The 25,009-nt window shown below is 35.6% G+C and overlaps 1 protein-coding gene across 4 annotated transcripts in view; it reads left to right on the top strand.

The window, feature by feature from the left end:
• Positions 1–23,587, top strand: part of mGluR (metabotropic Glutamate Receptor) — a 34,554-nt gene extending 10,967 nt beyond the window's left edge. For 3 of the 4 annotated variants that reach the window (XM_070997193.1, XM_036822741.3, XM_017088725.4), the window contains 7 exons: positions 2,925–3,468; positions 12,524–12,777; positions 13,498–13,604; positions 15,278–15,403; positions 15,463–15,982; positions 16,044–16,339; positions 17,223–23,587. In XM_070997193.1, coding sequence (XP_070853294.1) covers positions 2,925–3,468; positions 12,524–12,777; positions 13,498–13,604; positions 15,278–15,403; positions 15,463–15,982; positions 16,044–16,339; positions 17,223–17,627 — 2,252 coding nt within the window. In that variant the 3' untranslated portion in view covers positions 17,628–23,587. Of the gene's footprint in view, positions 1–2,924; positions 3,469–12,283; positions 12,456–12,523; positions 12,778–13,497; positions 13,605–15,277; positions 15,404–15,462; positions 15,983–16,043; positions 16,340–17,222 lie in introns of those variants that run through there. The other variant, XM_065867426.2, reaches the window with a different exon arrangement.
• Positions 23,588–25,009: the final 1,422 nt, after the last annotated feature.

The raw sequence follows: 25,009 nt of genomic DNA, 5'->3' as shown, positions 1-25,009 counted from the left end.
GCTTAAACCAATTTGCGCTGGGTAAGATGATCAGGAATCTGCACGCCAAATCTTAATAGACTAGCTCTTTTAGTTTCCGAGATCTCAGCGTTCATCCGGACAGACGGACATGGCTAGATCGACACGGCTAGTGATCCTGACCAAGAATATATATACTTTATGGGGTCGGAAACGCTTCCTTCTGCCTGTTAAATACTTTCCGACGAATCTAGTATACCCTTTTACTCTACGAGTAACAGGTATAAAATTAAAATTGGTTTGTCAAAAAGCATTTAAATTTATACTGACAGACTGCTTTTATATAAATATTAAAACGTTGCTATGCTTTCAGTTTTTGGTCGCTTTATCTACAGTCGAACAAAGAAGAAAACCATTCATAATTACTTCTTTAAATATTTTTTAACATTTAAAGTCTCAGGTAACGATTTTTTTTCATTTTTTACGGCGTACCGAGATTTCTCCTAAATATACACAAGGTATTCCCTAAACTGTTGAATTGCTGAATTGTTGAAAATTCAACAGAAAATTTCAGCAATTAAGGGGACGACCCTAAAAGTGCCCTGTTGAATTTTTAATTTTAAGATGTCAGCTGTTCTATCAGCTATTTGTCAGATTGTCAAAATGCCAGGCTGTGTTTACCAAAGATTATGTTTAAGATTAAGGAAAATGTCGAGAATAAGCCAAAAACGAAACTATTAGAGCTGCTAACAGGCAGCACCTATCAGATATCCTTTATTTGCATATTTTATACGATTGCAACGGTACGTAAGATGGTTATTTGATTTTTTTTATTACATTAATTAGATGTCTTGCTTTAGAGGAATCACTTTGCGATAGGATAGAAACACTAGTGCTCTATTTATGCTCTGCTAAAGCGTTTCGATATGGGGTTCCACATGTGCCACATTCTGTAGCCAAAAACAAAAGTTGACGAAGGTCGTTTTAAACAGTTTATGCGGATGAACGAGCAAACTTTTAATTTTATTGTTAACTTAATACAATATGATCAAGTCTTTACTTCCATACGATCCGATCTGCAACTCCCTGTGAAGGTACGGTTAATGATAGTTTTGTATCGCCTTGGCTCCTAAGGAGAAGGAAGTTCCATTGTGAAAACTGCGTCCTTTTTTGGAGTCGGAGATGGTGGCACTATAATTTTGTTTGTCACTTACCTCTTCCTCCATGTTTATAAGTGACAGAACAGCGACAAATCTGTCTTTCAGCAATTCAACAAAATATTCAACAACGCTGAGGCTGTTTAATTGTTTACATTTCGGAAAGTTGACTTTGTATTGAACAGCATATTAACAGCTGACCAAATTCAACAATTCAGCAATTCAACAAATTAGGTAATACCCTGACTATTTTTATCAGCACCACTATTATTAAAGACATTTTGAAGGATCTTAAGCCCAAAATAGGTGTTACTGTACCTTTAAAGCTTTAAAACTGTTTTAAGCTTAAATGGTGACTTTGAACTACCCAAAGACATGGTTGAAACTTTGTGGCAAGTCACATTTGCCCAGACTTTTTACAATTAATATTTTTTCACAAATCTAAATACCTTTTCTTAAAAAAAATTTCGAAAATTTTTGTTGACAGTTAATTTTACAAATATTGGCCTAAAACTGCTATAAAATGTTATTTTTACTTAGAACAAATGTAAATCGAACACAATTGGAAACTAATTTGTCTTTTGTCTGTGCTTACGGTGAAATACTCACAAATACTCGGTTCTAGAAACTTTATTTCTACCAATTTTGCAAAACTCCACTAGCTTAGCGCGAAATCAGCTATAAATACCTACATTTTGAAAGGACGTAACCTCTGAAACACTATGAACACGTTCGGTAAAAGGTATTTTTAAATATAATAAATCGTTTAATAAAACTTAATTACTAATATTATGATTAAGAAATTAATTGTTTTTTTTTAACAACTTTTGATATCTAACAAAACACCTCCTCATACGGGGGTGTTCAAAAGTATTTACACAAAACAAAAGTTAAATACATTCATAATTTGAACTTACTTCAGGTAAAATGCAGAATTTTAGTGGATAAAAAAAGACTATAAAATAGTCTATATTATCTATGGTTATATGGTCGATACTTATCTGGTAATCTATATTAACTTTGGCTTATGTAAGTTTCCTGGATGTTCGTATCTTCCTAAGCCTCTAATGGGAATGCGTTAGGTGAGCCAAACAATGTTGTGGAATAACCCCAAAACGTTTTTTTATGTACACAACACAATTTTATGGGTATAATTGACAAACACGGATAGTTACGTACTTGTAAAAAAGGTTAACAGCTATTAAAAATAGTTACGTGTTACCTCAAATTTTTTGTAGTTGAGAAACGTCGATCCTATAAAGTGTATATTCTTGATCAGCATCAGTGGTGAGACAATCTAGCCGTGCCCGTCTGTTCGCCTGTCCGTTTCTATGCAAACTAGTCTCTCAGTTTTCAAGCTATTGGGATGAAACCGTCCCAAACGGTTTTACACTTCAAGTAGTATATAAGTCGGAAGGAGCAACATTACACTGATGTTTCTGTGATTAATTTTAATTTTTAAAAGTCTCTGTATATACATTGCTTCCACAGGAACAACCTGCAAGGGTAAATAAACTTTGGCTTGCCGAAGCTAGCTTCCTTTCTTGTTTCTGATAACATCATTAGTTTCCAACGAATACAATATAAATATAGGTAAGAAATTAATAAAAAGAAAACCACAAGTTTAATTGATAAAGTAACATTTTTTCGGACAACTCAAAATGTTATAGGTAAACTGTTATTTTCTTGTCCATTACCTATTTGTGATGAATTGGGATTTTGGACTTTTAACAACTAAATCGTATATTTTTTTTAGTAAACAATTAAGTCACAAGAAATTATCCTTAACATGTTTTAATCAATTTCTAGGTGAATATGGTATTGAAGCTTTTCACAAGGAAGCCACCGAACGACACGTATGCATAGCGGTAGCCGAGAAAGTGCCAAGCGCCGCAGACGACAAAGTTTTTGACTCAATAATTGGCAAACTTCAAAAAAAACCCAACGCTCGTGGAGTTGTACTCTTTACAAGAGCAGAGGATGCCCGCCGCATTCTTCAGGCAGCTAAGCGAGCTAATTTATCACAGCCGTTTCACTGGATAGCAAGTGACGGTTGGGGCAAGCAACAAAAATTACTTGAGGGTTTGGAGGACATTGCCGAGGGCGCTATAACTGTAGAACTGCAGTCGGAAATAATCGAAGATTTTGATCGCTATATGATGCAGCTGACGCCAGAAACAAATCAAAGGAACCCTTGGTTTGCTGAGTACTGGGAGGACACGTTTAATTGCGTTCTCGAACAAGTTTCGGATCAACCTAATGCACCAACCACTATCAATTCTACTGAGATAAAGATCGCCACCAAGTCTAAAACAACATGCGAAGACAGTTTTCGGTTATCTGAGAAAGTTGGGTAAGTTTTCGAATAACTGGGTTATATAAATTTTCAATAGAAGTATCAAGAACGTGAATTTTTGTATATCACTGCAAAAGTATATAATCTAATTGCTTTGCAAAGTAGCTCGCCCTTCTTCCGTTTTTCAAATTTAAATTTGATCATTTTTTCGTGGATTCTAGATTTTCTTATTATTTTCATTTAATATTTTCAAAGCTTATTCAATGTATATATACTTTATAGGGTCGGATGAATGTTGGGCTTCCTGCGCATACCAAGTTTATTAGCAGGGTGCCATGCCCTCTCTAACGCCCACAAAATTAATTGAGATTTTGTTTTTATTTTCAATTCCCATCTACATGCTACAAATTTCTCAAATCGGACCATTCATTAAAAAGTTAAAACCAAAGAACTATAAATAATTAGCAAACTCAATAAAGTGCGAGAGAGATGGAAAAATGTTTGTACAGAAAATCGGTTGCTTTCGAAATTTCACTAGCGCCACGTAGGTTTTACGTTATGTGGCGTGTTATTGAAATCTCGTAAGCAGCCAAAAGAAATAACCGATACGTATCGCTCTTTTGTTAGCTGAGTAATGGTATCTGATAGCGTTGTCTATTGTTTTCATCGTTTTTTAGCTTTTGTATTGCTAAATTGTCTTAAACGGTTTCTGTTTAATCTTTATGCTAATTAGTTATTTAACAACAAAAATGGCAACTCTTACGAGTTCAGAACAACTAACCCTGGCTGAGCATTGACTTATTGTATGTGCGTATATATTTTAGGCTATCCATGGCCTTGATCATGATGGCCTTAAAGTAAGTCTATGGTTCCTTAGGTCCAATTTTAGTCCATATCGCCTTAGTGTAAGTAAATTTTTTTTTTGGACTTAAAGTCCATATTTTTATACCCGTTACTCGTAGAGTAAAAGGGTATACTAGATTCGTCGGAAAGTATGTAACAGGCAGAAGGAAGCTTTTCCGACCCCATAAAGTATATATATTCTTGATCAGGATCACTAGCCGAGTCGATCTAGCCATGTCCGTCTGTCCGTATGAACGCTGAGATCTCGGAAACTATGAGAGTTACAATACTGGGATTAGGCACGCAGATTCCTGAGATTCATGCGCAGCGCAAGTTTGTTTCAGTAGAGTGCCACGCCCACTCTAACGCCCACAAACCGCCCAAAACTGTGACTCCTACAGTTTTGATGCTAGAATAAAAATTTTAACTGAAAGGTAATGTTCTCATCAATACCTATCGATTGACACAAAAAAAAAGTTTGCCACGCCCACTTTAACGCCCACAAACCGCGAAAACCTGTGACGCCCACAATTTTCATGCTAGATAAAAAATTTTAACTCTAACGCCCATAACGCTTAAATCTGAATACCGCCGGTAGGTGGCGCGTTTTAATCTCGCTTTGCTGCTTGCATATCTCCATTTCCCTTTGGTCCCATTAGCTGAGTAACGGGTATCTGATAGTCGAGGTACTCGACTATAGCGTTCTTCCTTGTTTTGAATTATGATTATTATTATATTATGATTATTATTTTATAAATTGTGATTGATGATTATAAAAACATCTTTTGATATTTAACGAATGTACAACCATTTTTCGTGAAAAATTTTGTTGTTGTTTTTTTTTTAACGAAAAATGGTTTTACAATTGTCTAAATAAACACACTTTCTAAAATTTTCTCATTCGGCACGTTGCAATAAAATATGCCTTTGTATACGAGAAACTTCGATATTTTGCTAAAGTGGACAGTGGACAGAATGAAAACATAATAGAAAGTGTATTTATTTAGTCGACTGTAAGAATTTTTCGTAACAAAATGTAATATTACGACGCCTTATCTCGTTAAGAGGTGTTTTTTTTAATTTATTTTAAAGCTACAGAAAAATATTTATAAAAGGAAATTTTAATAATACTTTCCAAGTTTTGGTTATTTAATGTTGTGGGAATAGGTCAGAATCATATAACGCAGTTTAATCATTCATTTAAATAACGAAAGCTTGTGCTCAAATTATAAGTTTATCACTAGTTTTTATTAATAAATCTGTATAATAAAACTACAAATAGTGGGACTTCTTATTTGAATAGGAAAAACCAATCCCACAAATATGGAGTCTCAACCTAAAGAAAAGATTTACAACGACGAAAACTATGGAACACGAGAAAAAGAAAAACTTTCAAAACGAAAGACGCTACGTGGTGGTTGGTCATAATATACAATATACATAAGTACTAAGTACATGTATAAAGACGAATATGTGTGTTTTAATGACGAGTAGAGAACGTGAGTGAGAACTACGAGTACGAGTATGCAGAAGAACAACAAGCACAAGTGAAAACTGGCAAAAATCTGTATCAGCAACCATGTTCAATCTTGCTGATTTTTAGTCGGTTTTACAGGAATTAAAATCTGAAAAAATGTTGACATTCTGCACATGTTTGCCTACGAATACAACGGTGATCGGCATAACCGAAAGCGACTACAGGGTTTTAAAGGATCTGATTTTTTGGAAAGTGATGAACTCTTCAACCAGAAAGTGTCTGACATGGCACAAAAAATGTCAAACAGTGACATGTGACATAATTTGCAACATTTTGGCGTTTTTCAAGGAAAAATTGAAGTGCTACTTCGCAAAAATCGGGAAACCCTAAAAATTATAAAGACAAGTCAAAATACTTGATAGGCAAAGAAGGTGTGCCTCATAAAGAGGCATCCATGCAAAGAAAGGTACATTGCTACAACTTTGGTGCGGGTGGCCATACATCTAATGATTAGATTCTAATCAGTGTCCAAATCGAAGCAGTGGTCGGAAGTGATTTTACTGAAGAAGACTACCTACGAAAAAGGTCGTGCAACAAAGATAGGCAGGTATTTGAAGGTTCCCTCTCTTTCTTTGTCATATAATCTGCCTGCACTCCGCCCTCGCAGAGAGAAATTTCGGCAGGTCCGTTAGTTGTTTTTTGCGTCTCTCCGTTATGTTCGGCTAGCAACTAACATTTCGGAGGAAAAATGTTCGTGGAGCAGCGACATGTGAATGCCCTAATATTTTAGGAGTATTATTGTTTATCGAAAAAAAAACTAATGTTTTATAAAAATGAAATATTTGCTTATAGTAAAATTATGTAAATTGAATTTACTTATAATGTTATTTTTATGTATTATAGATTACTATTACAATATAATTATACTTATTATTACTCGTAGAGTAAAAGGGTATACTAGATTCGTCGGAAAGTATGTAACAGGCAGAAGGAAGCGTTTCCGACCCCATAAAGTATATATATTCTTGATCAGGATCACTAGCCGAGTCGATCTAGACATGTCCGTCTGTCCGTCTGTCCATATGAACGCTGAGATCTCGGAAACTATGAGAGTTACAATACTGGGATTAGGCACGCAGATTCCTGCGCAGCGCAAGTTTGTTTCAGTAGAGTGCCACGCCCACTCTAACGCCCACAAACCGCCCAAAACTGTGGCTCATACAGTTTTGATGCTAGATAGAAAAAAAGTTTGCCACGCCCACTTTACCGCCCACAAACCGCGAAAACCTGTGACGCCCACAATTTTTATGCTAGATACAAAGTTGTAAATGAAATGTATTGGTCTCGTCAATACCTATCGATTGATCCAAAAATTTGACACGCCCACTCTAACGCGCATAACGCGTAAATCTGTCTACCGCCGGTAGGTGGCGCTTTTTCATCTCGCTTTGCTGCTTGCATATCTCCATTTCCCTTTGGTCCCTGACTTAGCTGAGTAACGGATATCTGATAGTCAAGGTACTCGACTATAGCGTTCTTCCTTGTTTTTTATTTGCCGCAGCTGTATGTGGTCGGAAACGCTTCCTACTACTTGTTCAATACTTTCCGACGAGTCTAGTATACCTTTTAGTGTACGCGTAACGGGTATAAGGACGGAATATGTATAAATACGAAAACGGAAGCGAAGTCTAGGTTTTAGGAATTTTTGCAGATTATACGAGCTAAAACGTGAACAAATTAAATATAAACAGGAATGAAAGCAATAGTCGACTATCTTGACTATGATATATCCGTTACTCCCTTATAACCAACGTCAAAATAAATATTCTTTGATACATTTTTATGTTCTACTGTCCGAGACCTCGTCGTTTATACTGACGGACAGACAGGCGGACATGGATATATCGACTCGGCTAGTGATTTCAATCAATATACACTGCGCTGCCTTCTGTCGTACGGCACGAATTCGCGTGCTGGAAAATGTAATATTAATTGTTTCAAGAACGGCTGAGAGTCGTATTTTGAGATAATAAGATAAAGTCTATTATAGTCAGAACATAATACTCTGAAACGTTCATGCAAGTCACAGTTAGTTATATCTACAACGATACAAAATTAGGGGAACGTAATTTCTTGTTAGTCTCCATGGAAACGAAAAGTTTAGCTGGCTAACCAAGTCGGGTCTTTAAATTTCACCTCGAATAAGTTCATAAATAAAGACTGTTCCAACCATCGTTCTGGGGTTGGCTAGAGAGGGTAACTTAATTGGAAGTAATCTACTAGACTAAGAAGGTAAAATTAGGTTTGAATTCCAGATTAGGCGCCTTAAAGCAAGTAGAAAAAAATTATTCTGTACAGATTCGATACGATCATCATGAATTCCGTTTTGGGGACTCCAGACGGGAGACCATACTCAAGTATATACAGGGTCAAGTACCTTATAGGGTCGGTAACGCTTCCTTTCTGACAAATTCTTTACGTGTAAAGGTTATAAATATTAAATAGGCAAAATATGGCCAAACACCTTATAAAACCTTAAAATGTTAGGAAGTGTTTCCAAAGACGATGTTAAACGTCAGCATAACACATAAAATCAAGCTTAGACACAAATTTATTCAGAAAGAGGACTGAAAAATAATTTTTTTTAACTATGCAAAATAGTAAACATGATTTTTTGATTTGTAAGGGGTCACAGCTTAAGTGATGCTATTCAGTGGTAAATGAATATTTACCAAATGAAGGATAAAATTGTCTAGAATAAGATTAACCCACCACTTACCCGTTAAGGACTGGTTTAAAAACTCAAAAACAAATACAGCTATTTATACATCACAGCCAAGTTCTTCATGCAAATTCTACAGAAATCGGGGTTCATCAAGGATAATTTTTTTTTTAATATCAACTTAATCCAAATCCAAAAATTACAATACGCAGAGATTTCTATGACGAAACATATTTTGGTTAAAATAGCTGAAAACACGCCAGAGGCTACGATATGAACTATTAAAGAAAGTTTTGAATTTCCTAACCCTAGCATTTTGTTTAGGACAGGAAAAAAAAAGGATAGGAAAAATGTTGTGATCCCCCGTGGCCACTGAATTCCTTTTAGTATGTGAGTACTCACGGAGGACTGTTGCAATCACCTCCTTTGTGGAAGGCGGGGTGCTAGGATTACCCAACTCTTTTTCCAAGAAGTCCAGAGAAACGTCTCCACAAATTAGGCCTATTTATGTTAAAAACAAAGTTTTTCATTATCATCTTTCAACATAAATTTTTGGGTATTGTGTAGTTTAATATCATATATTCGGAAGATTTGTATATAAATATAGCGATAGTTTCTATTACAGCTATATGACCAAGGCGCCCGATTTTTACATAAAAAACAAGAGAAAACGCTATAGTCGATTCGACCCGGTTTTCAGCTTAAGGGATTGCGAGAGGGAAGGAGATGTGCTTAAAGCAACTTTGCTTTTTTCACTAACACACCTAGCCAACTAGCCTATAGCGCACCTAGCGGCTTGGCGGCGTATTAGTGAATACAGCTTGTTTTCTGCATGTGGTGTGCAATCTCGATTGAATTGCAAAATATAATTTTATTTTTGTTTATAACTTGTCATTGAGTTGTCCAATTCAATCAATTCCCATCGATTGACCCAAAAAAATGTTTGCCACACCCACTTTAACCGTATATTGAGATCGCGGGTAGGTGGCGCATTTCAATCTCGCTTTGCTGCTTGCATATCTCCATTTCTCTTTGGTCCCTTTAGCTGAGTAACGGGTTTCTGATAGTCAAGGTACTCGACTATATCGTTCTTCCTTGTTTTTATATATGTATGCTACTCGTAGAGTAAAAGTGTATGGAAATTTTAGATGATGTTAGACAGCTTAATATAAGAAACTTTAGTTCTACCACTTTTCGAAAAACTTGCTATATGCTATATGTCGTTAGAAAAGTATTTAAAAAAATTATTTACGTTTTTTAAACATGATTTGTATAAATACAACCGTTTAAAAAATATGGGGAAAAGTTTTTTTTGTTCCTATTTTTTTCAGCTTTGTTTCTGATTGCTAAAAAGCTGCTCTAACGATTTCAGATTAAATTTTAAGCTGTATAGTTCTTGAGATTCCTCAACTTTTTGACGTACGACACATTGCTGTAAAAAGTCCCGTTTCAAAGTTATTACTAAAAAAAATGGCCACATTTACCAGTTCAGAACACTGCCTGAGCATTTAACTTTTTTATGCGTATCCAAACTATATTTGACTGGTATTTCGAAATACTATTTACGTCTTTCAAACATCAATAAGCAAATAAATAAAAAATAAATACATAAATAAATACATACAAACATAAATAAATAAATAAATACATAGATAAATACATAAATAAATAAAAACTTGAGCAAATAAATAAATACACAGATAAATACATAAATTCATTGATAAATTCATAAATAAATAAATACATATATAAAAAGATAAATACATAAATAAATAAATTCATAAAAAGGTAAGTAAATAAATAAATAAATAAATACATATTCTCAACCTTAATCCGAAAAGCATTAAGACAAATGGTGGTGCTATTATAGAATACAATCGATTAAGAAGTAAATATAGAGAAGATCTAACACATTTGGTTTGTAATACTAAAAAAAAACACAAATTTTTCAGATCAAAACATATATTTCAGTCGACAAACAGCAGCTGTTATTGAGCCTTCTGTATTAAAAAAGAATATAAGAAGTAAAAAAAAAGTGATAATAAAGCAATTTTACATAATATACGTGGTATGGAAAAACCAAATAATGCTTGTTATGCAAACTCTGCTTTTCAATGCCTTGTAAAAATTAGATTGATAAAGGAATCAGTATTTAAAGATCAAAATAGTAAAATTTTGAAAGCATCATTCTTGAATTATACAAACCCTTTAACGATGGGGACAAACATTAATATTTCAGATTTACGATCAAGAATTTTTGACAACATAGAACAGTAGGACAGCGGAGATTTTATGCGACAACTATTAGAGTGTCATTCCCTAGCAGGAATAAAACAATTATTTGTACATAAGCTTGTAATGTCTTTAAAATGCTCTAACTGCGATTATAGGCCAAATAAACAAATATCAAAAAACGTAGTTGCTCAAAATTGAAAAAATATTGAAGATAGCGAGTGTGCACATTGCTGAATCTATTTACAATGTCAGCCCTTAATAGAAAATTTAGGGCGCGTACTTGTTTTCTCACTTAGTTTAGTCGATGTAGCGAGCCCCTCGACTATCAGATACCCGTTACTCAGCTAATGGGACCAAAGGGAAATGGAGATATGCAAGCAGCAAAGCGAGATGAAAAAGCGCCACCTACCGGCGGTAGACAGATGTACGCGTTATGGGCGTTAGAGTGGGCGTGCAAATGGGCGTGCATGGCTAGGTCTACTCGGCTTGTGATCCTGATCAAGAATTTATATACTTTATGGGGTCGGAAACGCTTCCTTCGGCCTGTTACATACCTTCCGACGAATCTAGTATACCCTTTTACTCTACAAGTAACGGGTATAATAACCAATTTTAATTTAACAAACGCCTCACAAAGTGAGCTTATATTTGAAAATAAAAGATATATTTTAGCAAGTGCCATATTTCACCAAGAAATTTTATTAAATGAAGGACATTATACATCAGTTTTAAAAAAATATAGAACATTTTACAACCATTAAATGATAACTGATACCCTTTTCGACATACCTTTTGAACCCTCTGTAAATTTGAATGTAACAAACATCTTAGCCCAGTTGTCTTTTACCCCGCCCAATTGATGTGAGACGGGTACTATGTCGAGACACTCGACTTTAGCGTTCTCTCTTGTTTATGTTTACAACCTATAAAAATATATATTTTAAAAAGGCGATAATTAAAGGGACACGTGAACAGCCCAAAACTTAAGAGCTAGATCAGCCGATTTTACAAACCACTAAGATTCGAAATGTCCCCCAAAGTCTCCAAACTGCTTCAAACAAATATTTAAGGAGCAAAATAAACGATTTAACATGCCCCATTGCACCTAAAGTCTTTATATTACCGCGAGTTTTTTTTACAGAAATTAAGTTTATGAAAAGAAGAAATCATAAACCTAACTAATATTTAAAACCTCCATAACTTGTGAAAAAAACGTAAAACAACCTTTTTCTTAATATTTCGATTGCTTATAATAATTTTGTGGAGACAAAATGGTTTTCTCCCACTTTTAAGAACAGTTTCTTAAACGCGGAGAATGTCGGGGCGAAAAAGCTAGTTTTAATACAAATATTATATTTTTTTCAATAAAAAGTTCTTTAGTATTTGGGGGGTCAAACACCATTTCGGACCATAAGTTTGTTCGGCGATGTTGCTTAGAATCCTTTAAGATTACATTCCACCGATACGATTAATCACTTCTTTCGGCCCCATACAAATAGACCAGCCCTAGTGAGCATCCAGCTAGGTGGGGGTTATGTGGTCAGAATCCGAAAATAGTACACTAGAAATTCATTTTCAAATTTGTCGTTGGAGTTATATCTGATAGTCAGATGGCGACAGGCCGCAGATCCAATTTTAAAAATAATACTTTCTTCTCCAAATTAAAGAGATCCCTTCCGACCGACATTTCTTGTTATGATCGAACCATAACACATCTTCAATTTCTCGTGTACATACATATAGTAGTCGCCTTCGCATTTTCTGCCGGTGCGCTTAGTCACTAAGTCTACTGCCCTCCAAAGTAATAATTAATTCTTTAATTCTTTTATTTACAGATACGAGCAGGAGTCCAAGACTCAATTTGTTGTGGACGCTGTATACGCATTTGCCTACGCACTGCATAATTTACATAATGATCGTTGTAACACACAAAGCGACCAAACGTCTGAACAGAGAAAGCACCAACATAGTGAGTCTGTGTGGTACAGAAAACTATCAACTGATTCGAAGTCGCAGGCATGTCCCGACATGGCAAATTATGACGGAAAGGATTTTTACAACAATTACTTGTTAAACGTCTCATTCATAGGTTGGGTACTTCCTTTTTGTTTCAATACTTATGCCCGTCGCTCGTATGTTAGTATGTTACAAGTAGATGGAAGCGTTTCCGATCCTATAAAGTATATATATTCTTGATCAGGATTACTAGCCGAGTCGATCTAGCCATGTTCGTCTGTCCGTATGAACGTTGTTGAGAATGTTGGTATTAGGCACACAGATTGTGGGTGTTCTTAAGGATTGATTCAGCGGAGTGTCACATAGCGCTAATGTCTGTGTGACGCCCACATTTTTAAAGATTTTACGGAAGACTACCTAACTCAATGCTAAGAACCGTACCAATCGCATTGTTTATCTTAAGATATTTGACTAAGTTAAACAGGGCAATCCTAGCCGGTGTACCCCAGGACAGTGTACAAGGCCCGACACCTTACACACTGCATACTTCAGACTTCCAGATTCCTGAGGCTATATCAACTATAGCCTGACGATGATAACATACGTAAAAACATGAACAGGTCGTCAGCCTGGCGACACAAAGATAGGGTATCTATCGAATGGTCGTCAGCCTGGCGACATAAAGATAGGGAATCTATCAAATGTTGTGTGTCGCGCTAAAATGCCCTACAGTTTTCTTTGAATTTAACTTTGAATTTGAGTACGGGCATCTGATGGTCGAGGCATTCGACTATTTCGCTTCTTCTTATTTTGTTATTAACTCTTCAATCACGATTGGATTTAACCGAAAAAGATCTTGCTGGCAGCGAAGTCAAATTTGATCGTCAGGGCGATGGACTGGCAAGGTATGATATTTTAAACTATCAACGTTTGGAAAACTCTTCGGGATATCAGTATAAGGTACGACTATAATATCAATACACATTTTGCTTATACGAAACACATTATCTGTCCAACAAGTTCCTCGATTATAAGATACCCGTTATGCAGTTTAACGAAAATAGCGGGAGATGAACATAAGCAGGGAACCACGACTGATTCCGAAATCACACACGAGCTCCGCCTAGCGACGGTTACATTTATTGCCATTTAACTAATAGTCTGTTTGGTCATCTAGCTGAGTATTGATAAGCAAAACAATCTTTAAGATTGTGGGCGCCAGACAGACTAGCGTTTTGGGCGTGTGGGCCTAGCGCTTGGCTGAACCAAACATGAGCTTCTTACTATGAAACTAAGGAAAGTAATAAACATTTTTACGTGTCGTATGAGTAGTTTTATTAAACGTTGGGGCCTTTAAGGACCTCCAAGGCCTCCCATTGTTTGTGCACTAATTTATTTATTACAGAATACTACTACTTCAGATTGGGAGCTCATTTAATCTTTAAGAGGTCCACAACCAATAGGACATTATTCGAAAACAAAAAAAATGATTTTAACAATTTTTATGTTGGCTCGTCTAATGATGCTAATCAGGAATGGTGTATATGTTTTACAAAGTTTTAATCAAATTAAGGAATAGACGCTTTTGGCGCGCGCGTGTCTAATCTCGGTAACAGTCCATTTGCTGCTTGCTTATGCACTTTGAATTTGAAAACGTTTATTATACCATTTTTTAAAAAGCCTTTTGTTTCTCAGGAAGTTGTTTAAAAAAGTGTCGAACCTAACTTTTTGTACACTTACAATCTTGCTCTTTAAGTGTCCTTTTTTCCCCTCTAATATATCACACAAAAGACCTCTTAACGAGGTATAATTGTGACAATCGGACCTTCTATATACAAATGGTGTGATATCAACTTTTCTGACCAAAAACAATTTTATATTCGACAAAATAAAAATTATATTTAAAATTTATTCATTCGGTTCGCTTCAGCAAAATATTGGTTGGTTCTACCCACACGGTCATTATACCCGATACTCGTAGAGTAAAAGTGTATACTAGATTCGTCGGAAAGAATTTAATAGGTAGAAGAAAGCGTTTCCTACTTTATAAAGTGTATATATTCCTGATTAGGATCACTAGCCGAGTCGATTTAGCCATGCCCGTCTGTCCGTCCAACGCTAATAATAACGGTCCAAATTTTTTAATACTTTCTACACATTTAAATGATATTTTGTTTTAATTATCAATGTCATGCCAAAAAATTTTCAATTCGGGCCATTTATTAAAAAGTTAGGCGCTTTGCTACTTGTGCTCCCAGTGGACTTAGCTGAGTAACGGGTATCTGGTAGTCGATAACATCGACTATAGCGTTCTCACTTGTTTTAAATTAACATCATCTGTATAAAGCTCGGAAGTTTAATAATAGTCAGAAAGTCGGCATAATTTTCTTTTCAAACTAGACTTTGACTTTAAAAAATTGGTCATTTCATATCAAACCTCTGAAAATCAGTAGCATTTCTCATGAATAAATGCATATTTGTTTTAGTTAAGAATTAAAATTTAAAAACTAATGTTTATATGAACTACTGCTAGCCAAACTTAGCTACCATGCTGGTTTATTAGTAACATTCACATTAATATCCTATAACCTGAAAAATAAATTGTATCTTACCCTTGTCAAAAAACTTTTCAGGTCATTGGCAAATGGTTTAATGGATTGCAACTAAATTCTGAAACAGTTGTATGGAATAAGGAAGCTGAGCAACCAACTTCCGCCTGTTCACTGCCTTGTGAGGTTGGGATGATAAAAAAACAACAGGTATTTTTTATTTTAGTTAAAATGACAGTTCAGTTCTCTCATGAACTTGATTCTTACAGGGAGATACCTGTTGCTGGATATGCGACAGCTGCGAATCATTCGAATACGTATATGATGAGTTTACCTGTAAAGACTGCGGTCCAGGACTTTGGCCGTATGCAGACAAGCTTTCCTGTTATGCTTTAGACATTCAGTATATGCGATGGAACTCGTTATTTGCCCTAATTCCCATGGCCATAGCCATGTTCGGTATTGCTGTGACAATTATAGTAATGGTACTATTTGCAAAAAATCATGATACTCCATTGGTAAGGGCGTCGGGGCGGGAGTTAAGTTATACTCTTCTCTTTGGTATTTTGGTCTGTTACTGTAATACCTTTGCGCTGATTGCTAAACCAACAATTGCCTCATGTGTTCTGCAGAGGTTTGGCATTGGGGTTGGTTTCTCCATTATTTATAGTGCTCTGCTAACAAAAACAAATCGAATTTCACGAATATTTCACTCCGCATCTAAATCAGCTCAGCGCCTTAAGTATATAAGTCCACAATCACAGGTGGTAATAACAACCTCTCTGATCGGTAAGATATGAAATTCAACTGAAGCCAAGCTACACAATAATATTACATTGTGACTTCTTAGCAATACAGGTACTAATCACCATGATTTGGATGGTAGTTGAACCACCAGGAACTCGTTTCTATTACCCAGACCGAACTGAAGTGATCCTTAAGTGCAAAATACAAGACATGTCCTTCCTTTTTTCCCAATTATATAATATGATTCTCATCACAATTTGCACTGTTTATGCAATTAAAACCAGGAAAATACCAGAAAACTTTAATGAGTCAAAGTTTATTGGATTTACCATGTATACCACTTGTATAATCTGGCTAGCTTTTGTACCCATATACTTTGGAACAGGAAATTCTTATGAGGTATGTGCTCGTTATTTTTTCTTTTTTTTTTTGTTTTTTTCGCACTGTTTTGGTTTATTTCTACTTTGCTACAACATTTAAAATAGTCATATGAATGATATCGTACTAACAACCAGAGCATTTAAACAATAGTTGATCGTTTTTTCGTTTAAAGTGTATGTTCGAACTTAACAACTAAATAGAACGCTACAGTCGAGTGCCTTGACTGCCGTTACTCAGCTAACCAGCTTTAAACTGTTGACCAATTTTAACCTAACGGGGGGCCACACTTGGCGTATGGGAGCGGTACAAATGGAATATAGAATATACATGCCTAATCCCTGCGTTCCTACAGACGTGACTAGATCGACTCCGCTACTGAACCTGGTCAAGAATACATATGCTTTATAGGGTCGGAAACGCTTCCATCTACCTGTTACATACTTTCCGACGAGTCTTATATATTCTTTTACTCTACGAGTAACGGGTATACAAATACAGGAAACTAAGTGGTTCCAATATTGGCTTAAAGGGTCCTTAAGTATGGCTTCATTTTTGTAAAACTAGAAACGATCAACTTATGTTTACAAGTCCTGCTAGTAACTTATAGATTTCGAATTGCTGTGTGTTTGCTGTAAAAGTGTTTAAGTTGATATTTTTATATTTAAACCCCATAAACCTGAAGTCGAAATTAAATCTTACAGAGCCTATTCACAGTCCCAAAAACGTACTTAAGCCAGAAGCTGATTGTTTCCGCTATAGTATTCATCTCTTCCGAGTTTAATTCTAACTAATACACTTTTACAAATTGGAATCGTCTACCGCGTTTATTACTGCTTTAAGTTGTTTAAGTTTACATGAACAACCAATTAAAAATTTTAAATTGAACAATTTTATTTTTCAGGTGCAAACTACTACGTTATGTATTTCAATAAGTCTGAGTGCATCAGTGGCTCTTGTTTGTCTGTATTCACCCAAGGTGTACATCCTCGTCTTTCACCCGGACAAAAACGTTCGCAAGTTAACCATGAACAGCACCGTCTATAGGCGATCAGCTGCAGCTGGAACTCAGGGTGCGCCCAGCAGCTCCGTATATAGTCGCACGCAGGCAGCCAGCACCACTGTACCGGCAGGAGGGGCGGTAGGTACTACAGCATCAAGTACCCTTCCAACACAAAACAGCTCCAATCTTGACGAACCTCCGGGCCAATCAGCTGTTGCTCACAAAAGCAGTGAATATAGTAATGGCGAATTCTTGCCGGAGGAATGCGAATGTGCTGAGCCAATCTGCGAACCAGTAAAGAATTAAATTTCAAGCCAAGGAATATCATACTTCAATATTGATTGACAACCGACGCTTTTTAGAAAAGACTAGTTATCATATGGAAATATACATCTTAATTTTAGATTATTCTTCGGTAGTTAAACACGAAACGTAACTTTATAATATCACGATTAAAGTAAGCTAATATCCATATTCTGGAATAGTTTAGTGAAAGAAAGATCTCTAGAGATTTATATATTGAGCAGCGCTCCCATTCGCCAAAATAGGTAGTCTTTTTCATCTGGAATGAAGAATCTTGAGAAATTGTAATTACAACCAATAAATGTAGGTGCTACAGAATATTGCAATAATTTGTATCCCTATACTCATTAAGAAAAATGGTACATTGAAAAATACGCATGCTAAACTATAGAAGTAAAATTAAGCGTTTTCGATCCTGTAAATCATGTTCCTGATTTAACTTTTGAGACTTTTGTTTTCATTTAGCTTTGGTCTTGTTTCTGTAACGTATTCTCAACTATGTATATATCAAGCGAAGACACCTCCTAACGAGTTTTTATTCAAGAAGAAGTGGGACGTTAGCGGTAACACTGACATGCCAGTCTTTTTAACTTAATCATAATTTTTAAAATAATTATACGATTGGTACGATTTTCAGCTTTTAAATAAGTTTTGATCAGTACAATCCAATTCAATTTACCTGAAAAAATCTTCAAAAACGTGGGCGCCAGGCAGACGTATGCGTTACTGGCGTGGCACTTTGCTGCCAAACTGACAAACAAAAAAAATGTTGGTTTTGAACCTTGTTTTTGGTATACATTTTGAGGGGAGTCTCGGGTATTAACCAGAGCTCCCAAAAATGATCCCCATTTTACTAGGTGTCAGAGTGATTTTTCTTTCAAAGTGTCTCGCTCAGACACTAAGCATTTCTGTTTGCTCTATTTGGGAACCTGTTTTCCTGAGACACTTTGCTTTTCAGAAACTAGCAAAATGTGTTTTGACTTTTCTAATAATAACAAGAGATAACGCTATCGACTATAAAACCATGCAGCAAAGCGACTGTTCACAACTGCACACCCCGCAACGGCGCCACCTAGTGTCGATTTCAATATTTGCTTATAACTGGATGGTCCGATTTGAATAATTTTTGGCGAAGAAGATGTTGATATTCAAAAAAGGTTTTAGCGTGGACGTATGGGCGTTAGAAAGGGCGTGGAACCTTAATCAAGCAAACTTTCGCTGTCCCAGAACCTCAAGAACCTGCATGCCAAGTCCCAACTTTCTAGCTTTTATAGTTTCCGAGGTATTAGCGTTTATACGGACGGACAGACAGACGGTGTTTTGTTGGTGTAAAGAGAAAGGAGTTAAGTTCACTCCTCTCCTAAAGAATAAAACTTAACCAATTCTTCAGAAGCAGAGGATCATCCCTCTTAGTTATGGCCGTTTACCTCTAAACAGTGATATTCCTCACTGTAGACGATACATCAGGAGAGTGTGCGAGAAGGCGACTACTATATACATATACACGAACAAATTCGCAAAAACTAAAAGGATTGCTTACCAAAACTTTAAAAAAATTAATTAGCTTGGGAGTAAGAGCAGTGAAAATATAAAGTGAAAATTTGATCTGTTGGGGCCGTTGGGGATAAATGCACAAGCCCAGTTGTATCGTTACTTAAAAGACGCGTCGAATGACACCTCATTTGTTATACGCAAAACATTTTGGGGGACTTCTTAAAATGAAAATTTTATTTTGTTTGTCAGTTAGTCCCAAAACGTTGTTTTAATGCTCTGAAAGTTTAAGATGATGTTAATCAACTTAATATAAGAAACTATAGTTCTACGACCTTTTTGAAAAACTCGATAGTTTGGCTGGAAAGCAGCTATAAATAGCTACATTTCGCACACCCGAAACTTGGAAATGCTGTGTATGCTTTTCTAACATGATTTGACTTAATACCATCGTTTAAAAATTATGGGGAAAAGTTTCTCTAAAACGGCTCTAACGATTTCGGTTTAAATTTAAAAGTGTATAGCCCTTAAGATTCCTTAACTTGTGACAAACAACACATTGTTGTAAGAATATCCGTTTTAAAGTTATAAATCAACAAAAATGGTCACATTTACCAGTTAAGATCATCTAACACTGCCCTTTGGAAAACATCGCTAGTTTGGCGGGAAAACAGCTATAAAAAAAGCTACATGCTTGTGATATACATATGTCGTTAGGACGGTATGATACTTTTTTTAATTTGAATTTTTAGCTTTAATTTAATTTATTTCTGAAGAAGGATTTCGGTTGAAACTTGACAACATTAAATTTTGTTTGTGCGCATCCAAACGCTATTTTAGGGTCATGGAATCATTTAAGTTGTACATACATTTTCGTCACAAAAGTTGATATTATAACTTTTGTTTGTTAAAGGTGCGATTTTTACCTCGTTAAGAGGCGTGTTTGTTTAACAAATGTATCACGAAACAAAACGTATTTCAAACAATTATATAATGCTAACTTACAGTGAAAAACTATGAGCTAACTTATAATTAGAGCGATAGCAACGAAGACTTCCGGCTGAATTGTATTTGAAACTGTAATCAATTTTCGTAAAGATGTTTAAAATTGTGAAGCAGTATTAAAAAATTTGAATTCTTTTAAATTCTAAAAAGACACTTTATAACTCTGTTCAAAGAACATTGCTCATTTACTAAACGTAAGCTGTTTTGACATCGGTCCGAACTGTTATTTTGGGTCACTTTCATGTGTTTCTGATCTAGTAACGTTCAAACACCTAACACGAGTGAAACAAAAAAAGTGTCTTTGCTGAACCAGAGTCTGAGCTTTTTAATTTATTCCTGTTTGAGCTTAGGCTGACAGGCTAGAGAAAAATGATTGAGCACATTTTGGGAGCTCTGGTCTTAACAAAAAAGGTGTCATTGAACGCGTATTCTTAGAAATATATTTCTTCCCAACAACGACGAATTTTTAATTTCGAAATTTCCCAGTAGTTTTTTCTCAACCAATGGATTTTTGGTACGCACACTTTTTAATTTAGCCGGAGCTTCACAGTAGATTTTCCTTTCTGCGTATAGAAGTAGTCTCTCTGAATTTTAGTTTCATTATATTCATTTATTTGTTGACAGTTGACAAACAGCTTGGTACCAATGAAATAAAATAATAAATAATTTATTCCCATTACTCGTAGATTAAAACAGTATACTAGATTCGTCGGAAAGTATGTAACAGGTATAAGGAAGCGTTTCCGACCCCACGAAGTATATATAGTCTTCATTGGGATCACTAGCCGAGTCGATCTAGCCATGTCCGTATGGACGCTGAGATCTCGGAAACTATAAAAGCTAGAAGGTTGTGACTTGACATACAGATTCTTGGGCTTCCTGCGCAGAGCAAGTTTGTTTCAGCAGGGTGCCACGCCCACAACCGACTATAACACTTAAACCCGTCTAGCACCCACATTTTTGAATATTTTGTAAACATTTAAATGAAAGTGGTTTTTATTATCAATACCCATCTACATTAGTCTATAGATTGTGTTCATTTTAAAATTCACGATATACACGTAAAATACAGAAGATGACAAAGACAAATTTTAAAAGTCGTTATTTTATTTTGAATTCTAATTTAAGCTCTGTAGCTTTAATAATGTGGGCACTATACAGGCCTTAGCGTTTTAAACAATTGTAGCGTTAGAGTGGGTGTGGCACTCCGGTACAAATATGAGCTGCGCTTTAGAATCTAAATGGTTAAACCCAACTTTCTAGCTTTTATACTTTCCAAGATGTCATGGATAGATACACTCGGCTAGTGATCCTGACAATATATTCTTTATAGGATCGGAAACAGTTTCTTCTACCTGTCACAAAGACATAATTTTTTTAGCAATATCACCCTTTTTTCTAATGGTAGCTATTGCATATAGTCACCCGACCGGGAAGAATTTCTGTCTTGATCAGGGTATACACAAAATTATGATTATTAAGTTAAACTGCAATCCAAAAGTATAATACCATCGGCAATGGTGTAAAAATTGTTTTAATAAAAATGTTATGTAATAGTATTATACTTTCAAAATGCGAAATATGTATTAAACATGTTCTTTCCCATATATTTTCATGGACGCCTTAGGTGGGACTTTCCTTCTTTTTAAAATTTACTAATATAATATGTTTCGTGGATTTCCAAATAAGCCAAACCAAATTGGCAATCAGCAAATCAAGTGTCAATTTACCAAAAGTTTTTTACAGTGATGAACTAAATAATTGGTACAGCAAGCATTTTCAACTTTAACAATGTTTTTCTCTATCTTCAATGCTAATATTTGTGTGGGATTTAATTTTATTAAACAGTATTACTCGTTCGCTGTCCCTTACAAGTTACTCCTTTATTTTAATCTTACAAAAATTATAAACCAAAATATTGGCCTCGTATTCCTGAACAAAATTATTTGCATACTTGTGTTGTAATTAGCTATTTTGGCATAACTAAATCGATTTGTTTAGTTTTTTTTGCTATTCCCATTGGAATATTGCTAAGTTTGTAACCGAAATTCGTTAAAGTAGCTTAAATTAAAATAAAACTGGTTACACTTTAAAAATAAATTTTTTATTTGCAGGACCTGGGTCAATCGTATTCTAGCACTGGGTTCGAAAGAGTCACATAAAAGGATAATGTCAACCCTTAGATCTATCCGTCACAGATCCAAGTTTAGGATAGGAAGGACTTTAGAAAGGATATTCACACAAAAGCTTTTAAAAGGCACTTAGTAATAGTTTTAGGCAGCTAGAAAAAATCATTTAAGTTTAAAGGTCAAGAACGGGGTGCAAGGTTCGAAAGGGTATATGTAAGTATTCCAATCGATTTCGGGGTCCTTTTTAACCTCTCTATGTGGTTTTAAAATCCTTTCCACAGGCTAAAGACTTTAATAAGTTGACCTTTCTTAGTACGGCTCTGGCTGTGTCGCATAATCACAGCCAACTTTGGATTTTTCGGATTTTTTAAACGAATATCCTATCCAAGCTCACCTACGGATACAAACATACACACAAAATATAAGCAAAAAAAATGTAAACACATATATGTGTGCATGTATATTTGTTCGCATACATTGCAGAACAAAGTAACATATTTCATATTGTTTGCTTTATCAATGTAATACTATCAATACAAATTCATTGTCGACAATGCTAGCTTTCAATTTAACAAATAACTTTAAGGCACTCTCCTTCACTTACAGTCCTACCCTCGTGTCTTCACTTTGGCGAAAGCCGATTGGAATCCATTTCGTGTTTTGTTGTATTCGCTCTGGCTGAAGTGGATTTTCTGCGAAGCAATAACGCACAAAATCTATAAAAAAAAGCTTTAAAAATACTGAAAAAAAATTGAAATTTGAAGTATATTCATTCTTGAACAGGATCACTAGCCGAGTCGATCTAGCCATGTCCGTCTCTCTGTCTGTCCGTATGAACGCTGTGATCTCGAAAACTATTAAAGCTGCAATACTGGGATTAGGCATGCAGATTCTAAAGATTCCTGCGCAGCGCAAGTTTGTTTCGTAAGTGTGCCACGACCACTCTAACGCCCACAAACCGCTTAAGCCTGTGGCGCCCCCAATTTTCATGATAGAAAAAAATTTTAACTTAAATATATACAATACAATACAATACAATAAATATATACAATGACAATACCTATCGATTGACCCAAAAAGTTTGCCACGCCCACTCTAACGCCCATAACGCTTAAATCTGTCTACCGCCCACATAACTATATGTTGAGATCGGGTAGGTGGCGCATTACAATCTCGCTTTGCTACTTGCATATCTCCATCTCCCTTTGGTGTCTTTAACTGAGTAACGGGTATCTGATAGTCGAGGTACTCGACTATAGCGTTCTGCCCTGATTTAATTTAAAATGTTGTTTTAAAATTTGTCTCCAAATTATAAGGTATTTTTAAAAAGTTTATTTCGCCTATTATTTGAAAAAAACAAGGGTGCACGATATATACGATGGCCTTGGGGGCCCAAATCTCCTAGAGTGCTTACGTTATCGTAGTTTTTTTACCCGTTACTGGTAGAGTTAAAGGGTGTACTAGATTCGTCGGAAAGTATACATCCGTTTGGATGCTGATATCTCGGAAACATTTCGATTGATTTATCCCTCGTTATGATCGGACCATCAGTGCAGATTTTCAATTCTAGGGTTATATATAGGAGTCGCCTTCGTACCCTCTCCTGAAGCGCTTCGTCATTACTTGGACTTCCGTCCACAGTAAATTTAATCTGCTTGTCAATAGCTAATAAGTAATGACTTTACGCCCGTATCTAGAAAGAACATCGTCAATAACGTCACAGCCAGTAAATAAAAGTAAAAATCTAAAGTAGATAAAATGTTTTTGTTTTTCCTTAGAAATCAAGAAAATCTATAAATATATAAATTATAAATTCTATGATCAATTCACTAAAATCGACTCTTTTGCTTTAATTTATGGTAAATTATACGCTACTCGAAGAGTAAAAAGGTATCTAGATTTGACGAAGAGTTTGTAACAGGTAGAAGGAAGCGTTTCCGACCCTATAAAGTGTTTATTTTCTTGTTTAGAATCACTAGCCGAGTCGATCTAGCCATGTCGGTCTGTCCGTCTGTCCGGATGAACGCTGAGATCTCGGAAACTATTAAAGCTAGGCCATTGGGATTCGGCATGGAGATTCCTGAGCTTCTTGCGCAGCGCAAGTTCGTTTCAGCAGGGTGCCACGCCCACTCTAACGCCTCCAAACGACCATAACACTAAAACCGGATTAGCACCCGCATTTTAAAATATTTTTTAAAAATTTAAGTGAGAACTTGCTTTGATTATCAATGTGCAACTACATGCCAAAAATTATTTTAATTTGGGCCATTCACTAAACAGGTATCTTTTCTTGGCAACAGACGCTTTCATACGTGTATATCTTTATCTCCCTCGTAATCCCTGAGCACTCCCAATACACTTAGCTGAGTAACAAGTATCAGGAAGTCGATGGCATCGACCACAGCATTCTCTCTCTACTGCTCGCCTGTGTCACCAAAAGCTGGAATTTTTTACATCTCATAAATCGTACCCGTTTTAGAATTTTTAAAAACTTTTTTAGTTATGATGTTATTTGTTTTTGCCGTATACTTTCTGTTGAAAAAAATCAAATCAATTTTATTTCTTCATATTTCTAACTTTCTGGCTCACTGTGCTGCGCAGAGACTGGAAAACAAATGGAAATAAATTTTCATCATTCAATCCCCAATTTTCTAAATTTTAACTTTCACCGCTTTTTGTTACATACTTTTTTATATTTATACCCTTGCAGAGGATATGACTTCAGTCAGATGTTTGCAACGCAGTAAAGGAGACTTTTCC

Source organism: Drosophila suzukii, chromosome 4 (assembly GCF_043229965.1).
Source record: "Drosophila suzukii chromosome 4, CBGP_Dsuzu_IsoJpt1.0, whole genome shotgun sequence".
NCBI lineage: Eukaryota > Metazoa > Arthropoda > Insecta > Diptera > Drosophilidae > Drosophila > Drosophila suzukii.
Note: the sequence above shows the minus strand (reverse complement) of the source record. Positions and strands in the feature narration are given on the sequence as shown.